This window comes from Lepidochelys kempii, chromosome 15 (assembly GCF_965140285.1).
Source record: "Lepidochelys kempii isolate rLepKem1 chromosome 15, rLepKem1.hap1, whole genome shotgun sequence".
Lineage (NCBI taxonomy): Eukaryota > Metazoa > Chordata > Testudines > Cheloniidae > Lepidochelys > Lepidochelys kempii.
Window position 1 is genome coordinate 14,645,932 of NC_136394.1, and position 17,905 is coordinate 14,663,836.

At 53.1% G+C, this 17,905-nt stretch overlaps 1 protein-coding gene and 1 long non-coding RNA gene across 2 annotated transcripts in view; one reads left to right on the forward strand and one right to left on the reverse strand.

The window, feature by feature from the left end:
- The window catches only part of LOC140898825 (uncharacterized), a 32,144-nt gene extending 14,801 nt beyond the window's left edge, over positions 1-17,343 (reverse strand). The window contains exon 1 of the long non-coding RNA XR_012155115.2: positions 17,278-17,343. This is a non-coding gene — a long non-coding RNA (uncharacterized LOC140898825). The remainder of the gene's footprint in view (positions 1-17,277) is intronic.
- Positions 11-5,676, forward strand: LOC140898824 (uncharacterized). The gene is made up of 3 exons (XM_073313293.2): positions 11-127; positions 1,478-2,436; positions 4,846-5,676. The coding sequence occupies exons 2-3, from the start codon at positions 1,485-1,487 to the stop codon at positions 5,052-5,054; spliced, it is 1,161 nt and encodes a 386-aa protein (XP_073169394.1). The 5' UTR covers positions 11-127; positions 1,478-1,484; the 3' UTR covers positions 5,055-5,676.
- Positions 17,344-17,905: the final 562 nt, after the last annotated feature.

Consider the following 17,905-nt stretch of genomic DNA (forward strand, 5'->3'; position numbering starts at 1 on the left):
AGGGCCCCGCCGGGACCCCGCAGCCAGGCCGGGGCGCGGCCCCGCGTGTCGCAGGATACGTGGCACCCGCCCGCTTCCTGCCGCGCTGGGCCCGGGGCGGTCGCCGGCATGCGAGCGCCGCAGGCAGGTAGGTGCCGCCGGGCCGGGCCGCGCGGGCTCGCCCCTTGCGCAGGGGGCCGCGCCCGGCCTGCGCTGCGCCCCATCTTCAGAGGTGCGGGGCCGCCCGGCAGGGTTCGCCGCTGGAACTCACCCCCACTGGAGCCTGGGGCGGGAAAGCGCCCAGCCGCCTGCGGGGTTAGCCCAGCACTGAAACCATCTGGGGTTTCAGGCCCCCGGGGGGGGGGAGCTAAAGGCTGGTGCTTCAGGGCGTCAGCCAGGCGCGAGGAATTAAGGGGGAGGAAGAAATTTCCCCATCAGTGGGTTACTGCGTAATTGTGCCTCTGAGGGGTGCTTTTACACCTCCTTCTGCAGCATCGGTGCTGGCCCCGGCCCAGAGACGGGATGCTGGGCTCGGTGGACCATGCGCGTAGCGGGTCCAAGGTCCCAGCGTTGAGGTGATGTCCCTCCTGTCTCCCTCTCTCTGGCATGGGTGCCTTCGAAGGCCTGATCCCTGCCCCCCAGGGGCACATGCTACAAATTAAAGAGAGGGGCAGGCTTTGCAGAACTGGCTGGCTGCAGCTTGTAATTCTCCAGCTCAAAGTAACCGGTGGCACTTTCACTACAAAGGTCCCGCCTTCAGGGACAGCAGATGCCCTTGTGAGTTGCCACTTGTTGATCCCAGCAAGCTATAGTCCTTGTGGGCTATTCTTCCATGGAGAACGGGATTGGGAGGCAGGAGTCCAGGGTTGTTGTCCTCGGCTTGCTCTGTGACAGACCAGTTGCTTCACCGTCCTTTGCCTCAGTTTCCCTGCATTTAATGTGGTAATTAATTATATTTACCCTCCTTCATAAAGCCCTGTGAGATCCTATATGGTTATATAGGGTAAGTGCTTAATAGCAGTAGGAAGGATTTCGTGCTCTTAAGATGCAGACTCCATGCTGTGTTGTAGGCTGGGACCTGTGCTCCGCCAGGCCTCACTTTGGCGTTAAAGGCCAGCGTGGCTGCAGGCAGCTCCGTTGTACGCAGATCCTGTGCACCTCTCAAGCTGTGGCAGTTTGTCAGTGTGGCCTGTGGTTAGGCGTCCATTTGAATCTGTGGCTAAGGCCAAGTTATCTAATGGTAGAGTAATTTCATTTACGTGCTTAAATCACCTGAACTTAAAGCTGCAGAGGGTCCCATGGGTATTGATGGCTGAAACATAATTATCAGCCAGTTGATTGCTCCCAAAAAACCCGAGCGTGGATGGAGTCACGATCCACCTTGTACAATACCCTCTTCTACCCACCTGGGCTCAGTAGGAGCCCCAGCCATGCACTGCAGTTAAGCGGGATCTCATGGTAAATAGTGCCATAATGGTGACTTGTAATTGAATCGCAGGGGCAACATGACCACAGCCAAGCCAAAAAGACTCAAGTTTTCCGAAGAAGAGAAGTTCCTCATCCTTGAAGAATTCAGCCTGCGCAAGGACATCCTGATCCCCAAGAGCGGGCGCTACAAGAACACGATGGACCGTCAGCGAGCGTGGGAAGAGATCACTGCCGCTGTCAACTCCCTCAGCCCGCTTGTGCGGCGCACGCCTGACGAGATCCGCAAGAAGTGGCATAACATGGTCATTGACGCCCGCAAGGAGCTGACCACGGTGAAACACCCTTTGCTGAGGCAGCGGCCCCAGGAGAGGCTCTTCCACAACATCTTTGCTCTCTTCAATAAGACAGGGCCGGAGGTGACAGAACCATTGCTCCTGGGCCCTGGTTTCGGAACGAAGCCGTCCAGCGGCCCGGCTGGAACCGCAGTGCCTCTCTGCGCAGCGGAGGGGATGCGGGAGTCTTCGTCAGACTTATTCCTCCACAGCCAGAATGATAGACTTCGGCTGAGCCAGGGGAACAAACTGCTCTGCAAAACGGAGGTCCTTTCGGACACAGACAAAGAAATGGCACCAAGGACTGGCTGTCCTGGAAAGAGTTTCATCCATGCTCCAGGGGACCCGCAGCCCAGCGATTTGTGCTCGGGTGGAGCTCAAGAGAGTGTGGAAAAGAGACTGTTGGGCCCCAGTAAGGATCCACCGCTGACATGTGCGCCCGTAGCTGAGACACACCCTGTGCCAGTTCACAGGACTACCTCGCCACCGAGCCATGGAGCTGAGGTGACTGCTGCCGGCAGGACTCCGGTGCCTCTCAACTGCTCCCCAGACTTTGCACTGGCCTATAAGATCAAGTGCCCTTTGAGCCCTATATTCGAATGGCCTTGCCTAGGGATCAGCTCAAGCCCAGTCACACAAAGCAGCAGGACTGACAGCCCCAGCTCCGAAGGCATCCACACAGCAATGGATGATAATGGTGAGACAGCTGCACACGCGAGCCAGGCCACGCAGTGCCTGGCTCCTCCTCCTCCTTCCCAGCAGAATTCAGTCTTTTAATTTGTGCATGAAAGGAAGAGGCTATTAGTTACTGGCAGCAGCCTGGCAAACGGGCCAAATCCTGCCTCCCGTTACACCACCATGTAGGTGTAGATGCTACATGCAGTTCAGCAGAGCTACTCTGGATACTTACCAGCATCACCAAGAGTGGAACTCAGCCTATACTGAGCGGGAGCCATGTGAGCTCTGCCAGTATCTCCCAGCCCTGACCAGTCACCGCCCTGCTCCTGTCTGGAGTACAAATTTCCATCAGTGCCAGATCGCATGGTGGGTGGGAAGAGGCACCAATCTCATTTCACCTGTGACCTGAGCCGGGATTAGTACTTGGTCTTTCCCTGGGGAGAGAGCTGCCTATGCAGCTTTGCCCTCTGTTATAGAGTGCCATTAATAGGCGCCACCCCTGCCTAAGCAGGCCTTTCTTGCCATGGGAGGAGCACATGGTTATCAAGTGACCATTTAGAATAGATTTTAAGACGCCCGGAATTCCCAAGAATGGACCTTCCCTAGGCTGGCTTTCCTCCCAGCCCATTGCCAAGTGGTTGGGCTAAACATGTCTCCCCCAAGAATGGCTCTGAGTCAGTGAGCAGTGCCCCCAGGGGGGTGTTTGTATCTCCAGTCTGTCAGGGAGCATTTTTCCTACTACCCACTATTAAGATGTCTCTGCAGAAATACAGCCCTGTTCTCCCCTGCTCCGGCTGAGATAACCGTCAAGTTACACATACTGTTTCCATCCCAGTGCCCAGAGTTGTAAACAGCTTAGAACTGGGGTTCTCAAACTTCATTGCACCGCGACCCCCTTCTGACAACAAAAGTTACTACACAAACCCAGGAGTGGGGACTGAAGCCTGAGCCTGCACGAGCCACATCGCTCCAGGTGGGAGGGCCAAAGCCCAAGTCCTACCGCCCCAGGCCAGGGGTGGGGGCAAAGCCCAAGCCCAAGGGCTTCAGCCCCAGGCAGGAGGTCTGTAACCTGAGCCCTGCTGCCCAGGGCTGAAGCTCTTGGGCTTTGGCTCCAGGCAGTGTGGCTCAGGCTTCAACCCCAGATCCCAGCAAGTCTAAGCCAGTCCTGGTGACCCCAGCCCCCATTGGAGTCCTGACCCACAGTTTGAGAACCGCTGGCTTAGAACCATCTTGGTTCCTTACTACTGTAGCAAGAGAGGAAATGCAGGTCAGCTGGAACAGGTCAAATCCAGTGAGAAGGGACACCTTGCTTTTAAGAGAGTGGACGTACAATTTGAGGCAGGGGAAAAGTTCCCTGTGTCCATTTTTAGTGTTGCTAAACTGTCCTGAAGCTCCGGATCATGCGTAGAATCGTGCCACAGATCTGCCCCGTATTCCCACTCCTTCTCCAGTGAATCACACTTCACCCCACTCTGATGTCTGTGTGACCACACTCCTTTCTGAAGCTGGAATGCACTGGACAGTGGCATTAAGGTATCGCTCGCTCCCTTCAGCCCACTGCAGCGAGGGCTTCTCCAGCTCTTCTTCTGTCCAGTTTGCCAAACAGGCTGCTTAGAACTTCAGCACAAGTTGGCAGTGGCCGGCCCCAGGCTGTGTTAACAACCTCCCCATGGCACTATGGTTAAACCTGACAGAAGGGGCAGGGCTTACCCCCCAGGGGAGGGTAGTTGCAAATCTCCCATTGCCATTAAGACAGCCCCACCCTCCACCTTGAGCATGCTCGGGCAGCTTGAAAGAACCTTCATCTGCTCTCGCCACAGGGTCACACCCTGAGTACACAAGCCCATGCTGATTTTGCTTGCTGTTCATCCCCTGAGGTGGCATGGGAGGCTGTCCCATGGCCTGGCTCACTGGCAGCACTAAGTGAAATTAGTTATAAGGTGCTGGTACAGCTTAAAATGCCCGTTTGTAGCATCTGGCACTGCAGGCATCACCACTATTTGATGCTTGGCATGACTCTTTTTCGAGGACATCAGAGCTACCCCACCTCTCGTGTCTAGGTAAATTATGTGGGTGACAGAAGGGGAGTAGCAAGGCGGGGAGAGGAAAAGAAGCCAGAGGTAACTAGGGAAAGACAAGAGAGAAGACATGGGCGGGGAGGGGGTGTTCGATCAGAAAGAGCATCTCTGTAGAGCTGCTTCCTGTAGCCAGGATGAGCTTTCCTGGCTGCAGGACAGAGCAGTGGTAGATCACTGGCCCTGGCAGAATTGAGACATGACCCTTATTTTGAGGAGGCTGGATCCTGCTGTTTGTGGCGGGTGGGACATTGCCCCACAGGGGCTGGTTTCTGGGAGGAACTGTGCATTTCTGTGTTCTCTTGACTCCGTTTGCTTTAACCATTTGGGGGGTTGTTGTTTGGTTTGTTCAGCAAGCACCTCTGTGACCGAAGATTCGCTGCCCAGCCAGAGGGGTTGTGTCGGGCCAGCCAAGGAGCTTCGGGAGACGCACAGCCGGCTGCACACCGAGATCCTAGAGCTGCAGAAAGAGACCTTGCAGCTGCAGAAGGAAAAGATCCTGCTGGAGAAAGAGAAACTCTTACTGGAAATTGTCAAACTGCGGCGAGAGCTGGACACGTGACCATCTGCCGGGGAATGATCCTGCCCCTCCACAGTCCGGGGAGCTCAGAGCCCAGTTCAGACCCGCTCGGCTCCAAGTACCCTGTTCTCTGGAGCTTCATGTGCTTAAGTGAAAAAAGAATTGCTTGCTCCTCCGAATGAGCAGGAGAGAACTGAGCTGGTGCTGACCCTCACAGACGTGAATGGCAAGGACTCTGTTTCCTGTGCAGAAAAGACCAGAGAAATCACTCCACCGATGCTCTTAACCGGCAGTGAGAGCCACACCCAGACATCGGGGGGCACCTGTCGTGGCTTTGGTGGCAGAGCGTAAAACACGCATAGGTTCGGGAGAGCCACAGCACCAAGGAAATAACTCTGCGTGGGCCTGCACGGGGCCCCTCCCTCAGCAGGGTGCCAGAGCAGTCCACGGGCCAGGGAAGAGGGGTCCTATCTCTGTATGGAACAGCAGCACAGTGCTTCACCCTGGGCTTCATCTGCTGTATCGCGCATTGCAGAGAAGACTGGACATGTAGCCACGCCATTGCTTCCTGCCTCTGCAGGGCCTTCCCCCTTTAGCCACGAGCAGGGAATTTAAACCAGTAGCTTCTTTTTTCCATGGTGATATAAACTTACTAAGTAGAGAACCAGCTTAGCAGCCCACTCCCTTTGCAAGCCAGGATCCAGCCCTGTATTACAGTGTAGGGAGCTACGGGGCAAAGCCTAAGGGTCTTTCTCAGGGCCAACTCCTGGAGAAGAGAGCGGGAGTTTTACCTGAGTAAGAACTTAGGGTTTGGCCTTTAATGGTTAAGTATTAAGTTAAAATAAACAAGTGAGCACAACCAGACTCATTCCCTGCTGGCACTGCCTGGTTTTCTGCTCTCTTCTTATTGCCAGAGGCAACAAGAACCTGAGCGCACCCAGGGGTCTGCTTGCTTTGACCTACCCTTATGAGGATTGTCTGTCTCATGTCTAAGATGGATCGTCTGAGTTTCTCCCAAATACGTTAGGGGGCACACCTACTCCTAGCCACTTCCTCATCCTGTCCAGCTGGGCCACAGTTCAGGAATGGCCTTGTTTATGACTTTCTTAGTGTTCATTTTAGTGCTTGGGAAAGTGCCTTGCTATTGACACTAGCTAGAGCTGGACATGACCCCAGCAGATACTACAAACTTCCCACACAACTCTGCCAAAGAATCTCCAGTGTGACTTGGATCAGCCTTGCCAATGACAGTCCCAGTCCATCACTTCTGCTCGTCCCAAAGCATGTGGTGGTTTTGGGATGCAAGCAAAAGCCTCCAGAGAACTAGGTCAGAGGGATTAGATTGATCAGAGATGACCTCTTTTCAGCTGGGAACAGAGGCATCCAGAAGTGAAAGGTCATTGCACTAGTCTACTGCAAGCATCATCTTCCTGCATTACCATCTTATCTCCAGCGCTCTCTTTGGTGGGTTTCAGAGTAACAGCCGTGTTAGTCTGTATTCGCAAAAAGAAAAGGAGTACTTGTGGCACCTTAGAGACTAACCAATTTATTAGAGCATGCTCTAATAAATTGCTCTAATAAATTGGTTAGTCTCTAAGGTGCCACAAGTACTCCTTTTCTTTTCTCTTTGGTGGGGATCCTTGCATGGGGAGGAAGCGAGTCTCCTGGGGAATTCCTCCCTCCCATGATACAGAACCATTCCCAGAGGCCCACCTGCTGAGGGCTGCCTGAGTCGAGACCTCAGGATTTGTCTGGAGGAGCAGCTCCACCCTGGGAGAGGACATCGGGAGTGAGCATTGTGGTGGTTGGATGAGGCCAGAGCGGCGTTGATGGGGGTTGCTCTGATGCAGCTCTTGCCCAAGGGAGTGGTGGGGAGAGTGTTTTAAATGCTGGGGCTGGATAAGGTTCCATCTCGTTTGGTTGCATTCCGCTCCCTGGACATTTGGAAGCCCGACGACTCCGGTAGCATTTGAGGTTTTTAGCGAGCTCAGCTTGTGCTGTGACGAGCAGCTGTACCAGGAACTGGCACGGGGGCTGAGCCAAATAAACCTGATCTCTTCAGAAAGAAAACCCCTGTGAGATGTCTAGTGTGGGGTAGGTCAGGTTATTGCACGTCACCATGTGAAACAAAATAGGACATTCAAAAGCTGATGTGGGATCTGGGAGCCAGAATGTGGTGACACCTCTCAGATTGCAGCACAGTAGCTTGTGGGGACCAGCATAACAAGCGTACAAACTGGCTGTCTCTCTTGGGGAACCGTGGGTGTCCATAGGGAACGTAATACATTTGAAAAGTAACCTAATGCTTCAGGTGGTGTTCAGATTGGCATCTTCTGCTCACAGGAAATAACCCAGTTTGCATGGGTAGCTGCCACTTGATTTCACTTCCCTTTGTCTTACCCGGGAATCCCAATGATTGCAGTGACAAGCAAAACAGTATCCATGCTTATTCCCCTGCCAGTGACTCCAACTCTTACCTGCCAGCCCTGCCAAATTAACCTTGATCCTGCAGCTAAGCTGGGCTCTTTCCTTTGTATGCATCATCACTAGTGACCCTGGCCCCGGCATACAACTGAGGCTGCATGGCTCAGGGTTACATTTGGCAGCTTGAAATACTGTGGTGGTTGAACTAAGTAAGTTTGAAACTTAGCTACTTCTCACATAGCACAAGTGAGGGCTAGGCATTTCCTAGCACTTAGAACAGGAAGCTGGAAGTTAGGACCCTGATGGGTGCTCTCTACGAGGAGAGGCTGAGGGAACTGTGGTTATTTAGTCTGCAGAAGAGAAGAGTGAGGGGGGATTTGATAGCAGCCTTCCACTACCTGAAGGGGGCTCCCAAAGAGGATGGAGCTCGGCTGTTCTCAGTGGTGGCAGATGACAGAACAGGGAGCAATGGTCTCAAGTTGCAGTGGGGGAGGTCTAGGTTGGATATTAGGAAACACTGTTTCACTAGGAGGGTGGTGAAGCACTGGAATGGGTTACCTAGGGAGGTGGTGGAATCTCCATCCTTAGAGGTTTTTAAGGCCCGACTTGATAAAGCCCTGGCTGGGATGATTTACTTGGGGACTGGCCCTGCTTTGAGCTGGGGGTTGGACTAGATACCTCCTGAGGTCCCTTCCAACCCTGATCTTCCCTGATTCTCTGAGCTCTAACACTGGAACCTTGAGCAAGCCAGCTAACCTCAGCATTTCAATTTCCTCACTGAGGATAATAGTTACTAAAGTCAGGATTTGAAATCATACTTCACGGTCAAGATTCACAGACGTATTATTTTCATAAGTTAGACTGGCACTGAGGATCTCCTCCAGGGTTAGCATCCCCAAGCAAAAGACCAACCGCAGAAAGCAAATTCATTTTGCAATACTCTAAAGTTTTTTTAGTTTCATGTAGTATAGTTGTGGAAAGTAGGGGTGACAGAGCATCTATCTCCTTTGCCCTGCAGAGGGCACTAGATGTCACTGCCTGGCTGGTTTTGAAGGCATCATTTGATGGCAAAACAGCCCTACTGGGAGGGAGCAGAAGCAGAGCAGCGGTTCTCCACGGATATTGATGCATGGTTTATGAAGCCATCCTTTTGGCACCAGGGACAGGCTCCATCTGTCTGCTATAATTTCCATGCACAAATGGACAACACCCGTTCCCCCTGAGGCACTGTCGTCTTGTAGAGGCCCAGCTGGTCAGGGTCTTCATAGGCACCGTAGACCTTTCACGCCTGCTTCAGTTCACGCAACCATCAGACCCTCTCCGCCCCGTCCATTACATGCCTGGAGTCCCACTTTTATTTCCACTAAACATGCTTAAAGCAGCGTCTGTGGAAGCCTTTTTGTGCAGGTTAATGAAATGGATCCCACGTCACTTCCCACCTTTGCCCTTGTCGTCATGGCTGTGGCCCACTCAGCTGCCCGCGTTGCATGTTTGCTTCTGGGAGGATAGAGCTGTGTGAGCAGCAGAGCATGGAGCCCAGGGTTAAGCACTCGGTGTGGCCCTCTGCACTGAGCAGGAGGGATTCTCAAGCACCCTGCTCCTCTTGCACTGTGTAAGGTACCACGGGATGATGGGGAGAGAAGGGGACATGTGCAGATCAGTGCACTGAAGTACATATTTCCTGTCAGGCTAATGTGCTTAGCTACCTGCTCTCTCATAGGCCTTACTCTGAGTTCTTAGCAGGAATGTCTGCATAAGCAGTACTCCCATGAATCCTCCTGCACTCCCCAGGCATGACTTAGGCAATGCAGGCTGCCATGGGTGTTCTTTAGAGTCTGATAAGAACCAGCTGGGCATAGTTAAGGGTCCGGGGGGAGCCTGCAAGTGCCCACCAAACAGCTGTGCTCCCTGCCTGATCAAACCCTGCCGACTCTGTTAGTTTCCTCTCTTTGATGGGCCCTGTGGGTACATAATGTGAGCTGCCTGTTTGGGAAGACAGGACTATCTGGGGAGAGGGTTAGATTGGCTGCTGTTGGGGGTGAATGCCTCTCCAAGTTCTTAGCACTTGCTCAAAGCTCCATAGGCCAAGGAGCTGGGGGGTCATGGCCTGACCACTTTTAAGCAGCAATCCCATACTAATGTGTACGGCTGCTGCCTGAGCAGTCTGGCGCATACAGCCGGAGGGGCAGCCAGGCCAAATTTCAGAGTGTGGTGATGTGATCTGGCGCATGAGATCACATCACCAAGCAAAGTTGGCCTGGCCACTCCTCTATGCAGAGAAGTGGCTGGGCCAAATGGTGCTGTGACCTAGCACCCAGGATTCTCTTTCTGTATGGCAGAGTGCAGGGGAGCCTGGTGAGAACTCATCTCTTGGTAGCACCAGCTCATGTCCTGTGTGGGTAGGAGAGAGGGAGGTTCCCAGGCCAAGGAAGACCCAGGACCCCTGGGGGGAGCAGGGAATGAGTAAGGACAGGAATGGGGTGCCTGCTGTCTGGGGAGAAAGGGACTGGAGTTTGCTTCCCCCTCCCCTGAAATACCTGAATTGGCACTACTGGTTCAGAATCAGGATCTGACCATCCCCGGAGTTCAGATCAGCCACAGTACACAGAGGGCTCAGCCAGAACCTTTGGATCCCGATTTGTTTTCTTACAAATTTTCCACCATTCAGGGCTTTTGGCTCAGATCCTCATTGAATCATCTCTGTGCTGAGCGAGGAGCAATGGCCCCTGTATCACACCTCTTCCCAGCTGCGCAAAGCACTCCTTGCGTATTCCACCAGAGCATCATGAAAAACACTCCAGCTCTTTGCAGGCAGCGATCAACATTTGTGTGAACAGCCCTCAGCGCTGAGACTTATTGTCCACTCACCAAACAGCTGGTACCAGTCAAATTACTAAGCCAGCCCAGAACTGTGGGAGGTAAATGAGCATTCAAATCTCTGGCCTAGTTAATTCACAGCCTAACCCTGGCACTGGGTATTCATACCAAAGAAATGCTTTCGACTTCCTTTGAGGATAAACAGAATGCGTGAATCAGACAGGAGGGAAAGATATTCTCATGTACAAGTTCTCTCTCTAAGCTATATTACCTTTGACAAGTGATTGATAGAAACCATCCTGCTGGATTTCTACGTCCCCTTTTTCAAAGCAGAAATTACTCACTTGGTTTTAGATAGTTGTTACAAGACAGGATGACCCGCACAGCCTGCTTTGTACCCTCTCTTTTAGCCAGCCTGTGATAGTGGAGGGGAACAATCAATGTACACTACAAGGTGTGGGGGTGTAAAGTGGGTGTGCTAACATCATCCTGGGTGTAATTTGGGGGTGAGGGTGTCAATGGCATTTAGCCCAGTGGGGTTTTGCCAAGGAGAAGCATTTAGGAAAAATGAACGGATCTTAGAAGGAATTATGGCAGCTTCAGGGAGCAGCTGTCAGTAGCACAAGGCAATGGTGAGAAAGCACCCTTCTTAGCAATTGCACTGAAGGCACTAAGGAGACTCACCAGCTCAGAGGGGGAGAAAGGCAGCGACCAGTGCAAAATGGCTCCAGTAGGGCTGCAGATGCTTGGCTCCGCCCTATTTAAAGGGCCAGCCCTTGAAAGGCCTGCTGGGAAAAGGGGGCAACCCGAGAGTGGGGAGAGTAAGTAGGGGACAAGCTGCCGCAAAGGGAGGGGCTCGAGGTTGCTACGGCAGAGCTTGTACATCCTGGCAGTGATGGTGCTGGGTCACAAGCACTTCCCAGCCAAACATCAACGGCTTGAGCCTTGAGTGAGAGAAGAAGGATTTTCTGGCTTGGAGGAGCCGGCTGCAGGGACCCCGGCAGACCCTGGACACAGGCTGCAGCAAGTGCAGCATGGGAGCTAGGCACGTTATGTGGGCGTCTCTTGAAGGCCTGATTCTGCACGGGCCTAATCCCCTCCCGTTAAGGCAATGGGAGCTGAGTGCCCTTGGTGAACAGGCTGGGCCCGCTCCTGCTAGCCCCAGCCAGGGAGTCTCAGGCTCCTCATACACGTCAGACTGAGAAGCCTTGCTCCAGCCTGCTGCAGGGGTGTTTGCTTTACCAGCCTGTGGCGTTCACGGCTCTGCTCCTCAAACAGGGTCATTCGCTGAGACCGGGGCAGCCCCGGGCAGGGAACGAGCTGCCATTTGTAAATGTTAGTGAGGTGCTGGGATAAGTCCGGCTTGAGTGTCTCTAAATCCCCCCCTTAAAGGCCCTGTAGCCCTTCTCAGCCTGCCACCTGGGAGGGGTCCGTGCCGTATCTAATGCCCTCCCCCCGGGTCCAGAGCAGAGCCAAAGCATTGGGGCGCGATCATTTCGCAGCCACACAGTCCGTGTGCTGGTTGCTGAGCACTGTTACTCTCTAGGGTGCTTCCCCTCTGCTGGCTGCAGAAAGCCCTGGAGATGAGTTGGTCCTTTGGGGTGCAGTCACTGTCACAGCTCCTAGCTCCCTGGTGGGCCCAGGCTCCCCCTGCATTGCCTGGAGTGAGTTAAGTGCCTAAAGAAGGGATTCTCAGAAGCCAGCGAAGCGAGGGTATGTCTGCACGGCCATGGGAGGTGTGACTGCAGCAGGCATAGGCCTCCCCAAGCCAGCCTGCACTGACCTAGCTTGAGTCACCCCAGCAGCGCAGCACGGCCTCACCGCTCGCGTCTGCTCGGGGTCCTGGCGGGGTTGGTCGCGGAAGGTGCTGCCAGCCCACGTGGCTAATGTTACTTGAGCTAGCTGTGATGGAGCTGGATCCAAGCGAGCTCGGGTATATCTGCAGGGGCTGCTCTCACACACCCGTCACAGTGTCGACATATCCCAGGGGGGAGCCCCCTACGCTGGGCAGTCGGACATGCTGCACTGAGGGGCAGGGCTTAAACCCAGCTCTTCCAAGGCACTTAGGTGCCTGACTGATGGGCTAGAAGGAGGCACCTCTCTCTGCTTCCGATGAAGTGAGCTGTAGCTCACGAAAGCTTCTGCTCAAATAAATTGGTTAGTCTCTAAGGTGCCACTAGTCCTCCTTTTCTTTTTGCGAATACAGACTAACACGGCTGCTACTCTGAAATCTCTCTGCTTGTGTTTCTCAGCTGCGTACCCTCTCCTGGAGGGAGGCGCCTAAGCCAGGGGGATGTAGTCTCAGGGAAAATAGGAACCACATACACCCGCCCCATTATAGCCAATGCAGCTGGGATTCAAACCCCTGCTCTGCCTGATTTGGAGCAGGGAGTTGAAGCCATGACCCTAAGCAGCAGGCAATTGGCTACTCTCTCAAGCTCTTCTGTTGGAGCTGGACTTTGCATAACTAGCTACAGATGTATTGAGCCAGAGGCTATGGCAGTCCCCTGGAACATAAGAGAAGCAGGCTCGAGCCCTGCTCCAGAGCGCACAGAGTGGAGATTCACACCTGGAGCAGTGCTGACCACCCCAGCAAGAGCCCTAACCCTTACAGGCAACACCCACCCCTTTGCGCTATCTTTCCAGCCTGCTTGTGCTTGGCTGTCTTGGGGCAGTTAGGCATGCTCTGAGGGACCATCATGTACGATACAGCTTTGCAAAGCCAAGCACAATGGGGGTGCTGAGCTCGTTGGGGCTTTACATGCTATTGCAGTACCAGTGGCAGCTACGGAGCTGGAGCAAATGATCGGACAGGCAGCTGCTTCTATCTCCAAGTTCTGTAATTCTGGGGAAACTGAGGCGCAGAAGGGTGAGAGACAACATTTTCAAACTTGAATACACACCCCTAGGCACAAAAATTCACGTAGAGCAAGGGTCTGATTTTTGCATGTGGATGTAAGGACCTACAGCTGTGCACCCATGTCTGAAAACATTGGCCTTAGCACCCTGGCTTTCTGGAACTGCCTTGTTTGAATAATGTTACTCTTAACGAACTGAGCTCTGTTCACAGGCCCGGCTGTGTTGACACTTTCATTTTTGTCCAGGAACATGGGTGTGTTTAAATGGTCTGGAATGCTGGCTTGGCCAGGGGAGGGAGCCGCAGGGCTAAAAGCCAAGCTCCATCCAGCCTGTGTGATTGTTCAGGCAGAGGAATGTGGGAAGTATTTCATTGCCTCCTCTCCCACCAGGCTTTGTGAGCTCTCGTCTCCTTCACATGGCCTGCTTCTGAGGGAACTGCTTTTGGTTGGGGAGCAAATAGTTCCTGCTGGAGCCAGAAGCAAAAACCTGCCCTGCTCCATGGCAGCATAAATCTGCCTCTCTATGTGACATCTCGCCCGACACGGCAACTTTGCACAAGCAGCTATGCACCCCTGTGCAAAGCTACGGTCCCGGGTGAGAGAAGCACTGATGCAGGAACCCTAAAAGGGACGGCAGCTGGGACTGGGTGGGCATTTGGGCCTCACACGATCACCAATCCCCAACAAGCTTCACATTCCTAGGCCATCTCTAGGAGGGGCCTATGCTGCCTGGAAATCAAACAAGCTTCTCCAATGCAGCTCCCTTTTGCCAAGGTCTCCTTTCACTCTGGGCCTCTCTCTGACATCCCACTCCCTCACTGTTCCCTCTGTTAGGACTCATCTCTCTTTTTCCTCCCTTCAGCAGTGCCCTTTGCCATCCATCTCCCCCACTCTGATATCCCCGTGTCTGAGCTGCATGGAGCTGGGGTGCACAAGGGCCTGACCCAGCTCTCTCCTATGTCAAAGTATAAGGGCCAGCTGTATGACAATGGCCCTGAGAACTGGACTATCCCCCCCCCCCCCCTCTGTTCAGTGCTGCTAATTCCAGCAATTGCTGCTGTCAGGGCCGATCAGGCACTGAGCCAAAGACTTGGGTGATCCTATGTCCCGTTTTGGCAGGGGCAGTCCCTTCTTTAAAGGTCAGGTGGCAAGACCAAATGGGACAAATGCACAGTTTTGCCAAAAAAGTGGGGTGTGACCCCTAGCAGGGCCTGGAGGAACATATGGAGGGGCGAGGGGGCAAGCAGCAACGCCAGCCCTGTACGGGAGGGAGGGCTTGGGAGAGCAGCTTGGGCTGGGCCAGCCCAGCACAGGTTGCAGCAGGGGGCCTCAGGCTGACCCCACAGGGGCAGGCAATGGGGGGAGAAAAAGGGGAGGGGTGGTCTGGCCAGCCCTGCAGGCAGGAAGCAGGGAGGGCCAGGGGGAGTCCGAGACAAAGCAATGGTGAAGGTTAAGCTGGGTTCAAGGGGCGTGGCTGACACATCCCTTTCTCCCATGGGCCGTTTCAGGGCAACAAAGCATTGTGCTGAACTGGCCAAAGCAGGTGGGCTCCACCTACCGTTTGAGTGGTGAGTAGAGTCCGGCGAGCAGTGCGCGCTAGGCAGTCATGACAGCGAGACCCCTTGGGGCAGGTGGTTTTCTGACTGCACATGCCTGGAATTGACGGGGCGAGCGTCTGGGCCAGCACGGAGCAGGTGGCCTCAGCGTTGGGGGAAACGCAGCACCTTGGTGAAGGCAGATAGGGAAAGGGGGACCTCACGGAGGAGCAACCATCCCCTTCCCCTCGCCCTAGGCGCCGACTCCGTGGGTGCTCCGGGGCTGGAGCACCCACGGGGAAAAATTAGTGGGTGCTCTGCACCCAGTGGCAGCCAAGCTCCCCCCCCCCACACCTCCCCTGAGCATGCCACCGCTTCTCCGCCTACCTCCCCACGCCTTCCACCGCCAATCAGCTGTAGCAAGTGGTGGGAGGGAGGCAATTTATTGGACTAGACATGTCTATGCTCTGCTCTAGCAGTAGGACGCTATGGAACAAATGGAGTGGGAACGGGGCACGCTCAGGGGAGGAGGCAGGGCCGGGATTTGGGGAAAGAGTAGGAATAGGGGCAGGGAGGGGGCAGAGACTTTGCGGAATGGGGGTGGGAGGGGGTGGGGTCGAGCACCCCCCCGGCGCCAGTAGAAGTCGGTGCCTAGGCCCCTCGCAGAGGATAGTCACTGCAACAGAGCAGACCCCTTTGGCCTGGAGAAACCTGAGAGGCTGTGAAGGGCTCCCCCCCAGGCCAAGGAGCCATGAGGAGCTGAAGCCTGCAGCTTCGTGGCAATGACTCATGGTGCCTGGCCAGGTTTGATTCAGTCGAGGCTGCAGGCTCCACTCTGAGGGCACAGGGCTGAAGCTCGATGCAGAGGTGGGGTGTATAGGTCTCACCCCTCCAATGACAGGAGTTTTAAGCTACAGCAAAGGCTGGTTAATGCTGCAGTTTCATGGCCATGGCACGGGGCTTTCCTCCACTTGTTCCCTGCTGCCATGGTGTGTCGGCCCCTCAGGCTGGCAGGGCAGTGGGGCTGTGCCCTCCAACACAAAGGGAGGCTGTTCTGTGAGACTCCCTGTTGACTTCCATTCCTCAGAGCTCACCTCTATCCTGACTCCGCTTCCCCAGCTCAGTGAGTGAGACCTCCCGTGTCATGGGCTGATCGAGGAGGCCACACAGCACTCGGCCCAGCTCAGCTCACCAGGGGTTACAACCAAGGGCTGGTCCATTCGTGGTGAAGACACCTTAGCTGACAATGTGCTCTCAGAGTACACTCACGAATAGGGTGACTAGACAGCAAGTGTGAAAAATCGGGACGGGGTAGTGGGGGGTAATAGGCACCTATATAAGGCAAAGCCCCAAAAAATCAGGACTGTCCCTGTAAGATCAGGACATCTGGTCATCCTACTCCCAAAAGTCACTGTGCTTCTTGTGGGCTGCAGAAGCATACTAACCCCCCTGTATGGGAGCAGTGGCCCTAAACAGCAGAGTCAGAGGGCTGTGCTCCAGGCTCTGTCTCTCCCCTCGCCCCAAGGGAGCACTAGAGAGGTACAGCCTGCTGCACCATGCATGATCCCAGGATCAAAGTCATCCAGCAGAAGAGTCACATTAGGATGGGCTGGACCCCAGTATGGATGAAAAAAAAAAAAAAAAAAAAAGAATGCCGCTCAGAAAGAGCTGGAGGGGCTCAGGGCAGTAACTGGTTCCACACACTTTGGTCGTACTGGAGGGTAAATCCATTTTGGGATGAAGTAATACAGAGACTAAAATGTGCTTTGGAAACTGGCATCCCCTAACGACTCATTTTCTGATACTAGGAGATTTTCGAGACCTTGACAATCTGAATGGACCACATAAAAATGCCCTTTTAAGAGCAACAGCTGTTGCAAAAAGGATAATGCTACATAATGGAGCTTGATTGTCACGGATGGGTGACAAGGCAAAGCAAACAGGACAATTTGTGATAAGCCGGAGGAGTTATGTCCATCCTGTCTATATACATAAGACTGCCATCACAGCAATATTACCTAGAAAAGTTGTCATACACAGCTATATTTATGGCAAAGCATTTGTGTTGTCGGTATATAAAATGTGCACCTCTCCCCCCCATCCCTTACCCTTTAAAGAGAAATTAAACCGGGGGATGGGGGGGATATTTAACAAATGTTGCATTTAAGGGTGCTTTGGGGGGGTTACATTACACACTTCAGTTACAGTAATTCAATTATAATGTACCAAACATACCCTGTATCTATCTCCACTCCCTTTGAAATCAACCTCCTCTCAGAGCACTGGAGAAATACAATGGATTATCGAAAGGCATGACTTTCACTTGGTGATCTAGGGGTTAAGTGTAAGTCAAATCAAATTAAGCAAAACCTCAGGGGTGTTCAGTTTAATCCAGGCAAAACCCATGACTGGAGGCAATTTATTGGACTCGGCAGGTCTATGCTCTGCTCTAGCAGTAGGACGCTATGGAATAAATTATGTTACAGATTGAGTGGATTACTTAGGGTTTAGAAACAAGTCAAGAACTTGTGAGGAACCAGCTAAGTGACTAGTTTAGATGGTCTCTAAGAAAGTCATGGGAGTAAATTGGCGTTTTCCTAACATCCCGCGTTAACCTGAATTCACACTCACCATTTTCCTAGCTCGGAACCCTCTAGGATCTGTACCATCTTCAGTCATATGATCCATCTTTATCCTAGAAAGAAAAGGGATTATAATGGCGAAGAATATTAATCCAACCACGCCCCTTAAGTTTTCTACTGTCTTTATTCAAAGTAACTCAAGAACTTGTTATTGTGCAACAGCAGACCTGGCATAGCCTATGGCTGTGGAGACACGAAGCGATAAGGTTCAGAACAATTACTACGCTATTCAAAACCTGGAAAAAGCCATGCTTGTTTCACTCCAGAATCATGTTCTTTTAAAAAGACACGGGAGCAACACTACGAATTCCAAATTCCAGTTCTCTGGTACATACAGAAATGGTGACAAGCTCTTGTACTATATGGATCTCGGTGGACCTTAGAGCAACAGGAAAAGCCAGTAGAAGTATAAGCAAAAAGAAGAGGAGTACTTGTGGCACCTTAGAGACTAACAAATTTTATGCTCAAATAAATTGGTTAGTCTCTAAGGTGCCACAAGTCCTCCTTTTCTTTTTGGTGATACAGACTAACACGGCAGCTACTCTGAAACCTAGAAGTATAAGGAGTCTAGTGGTCAGTGCTTAAAAAATTGGATATTTGGTAGGGATTGTTTATAA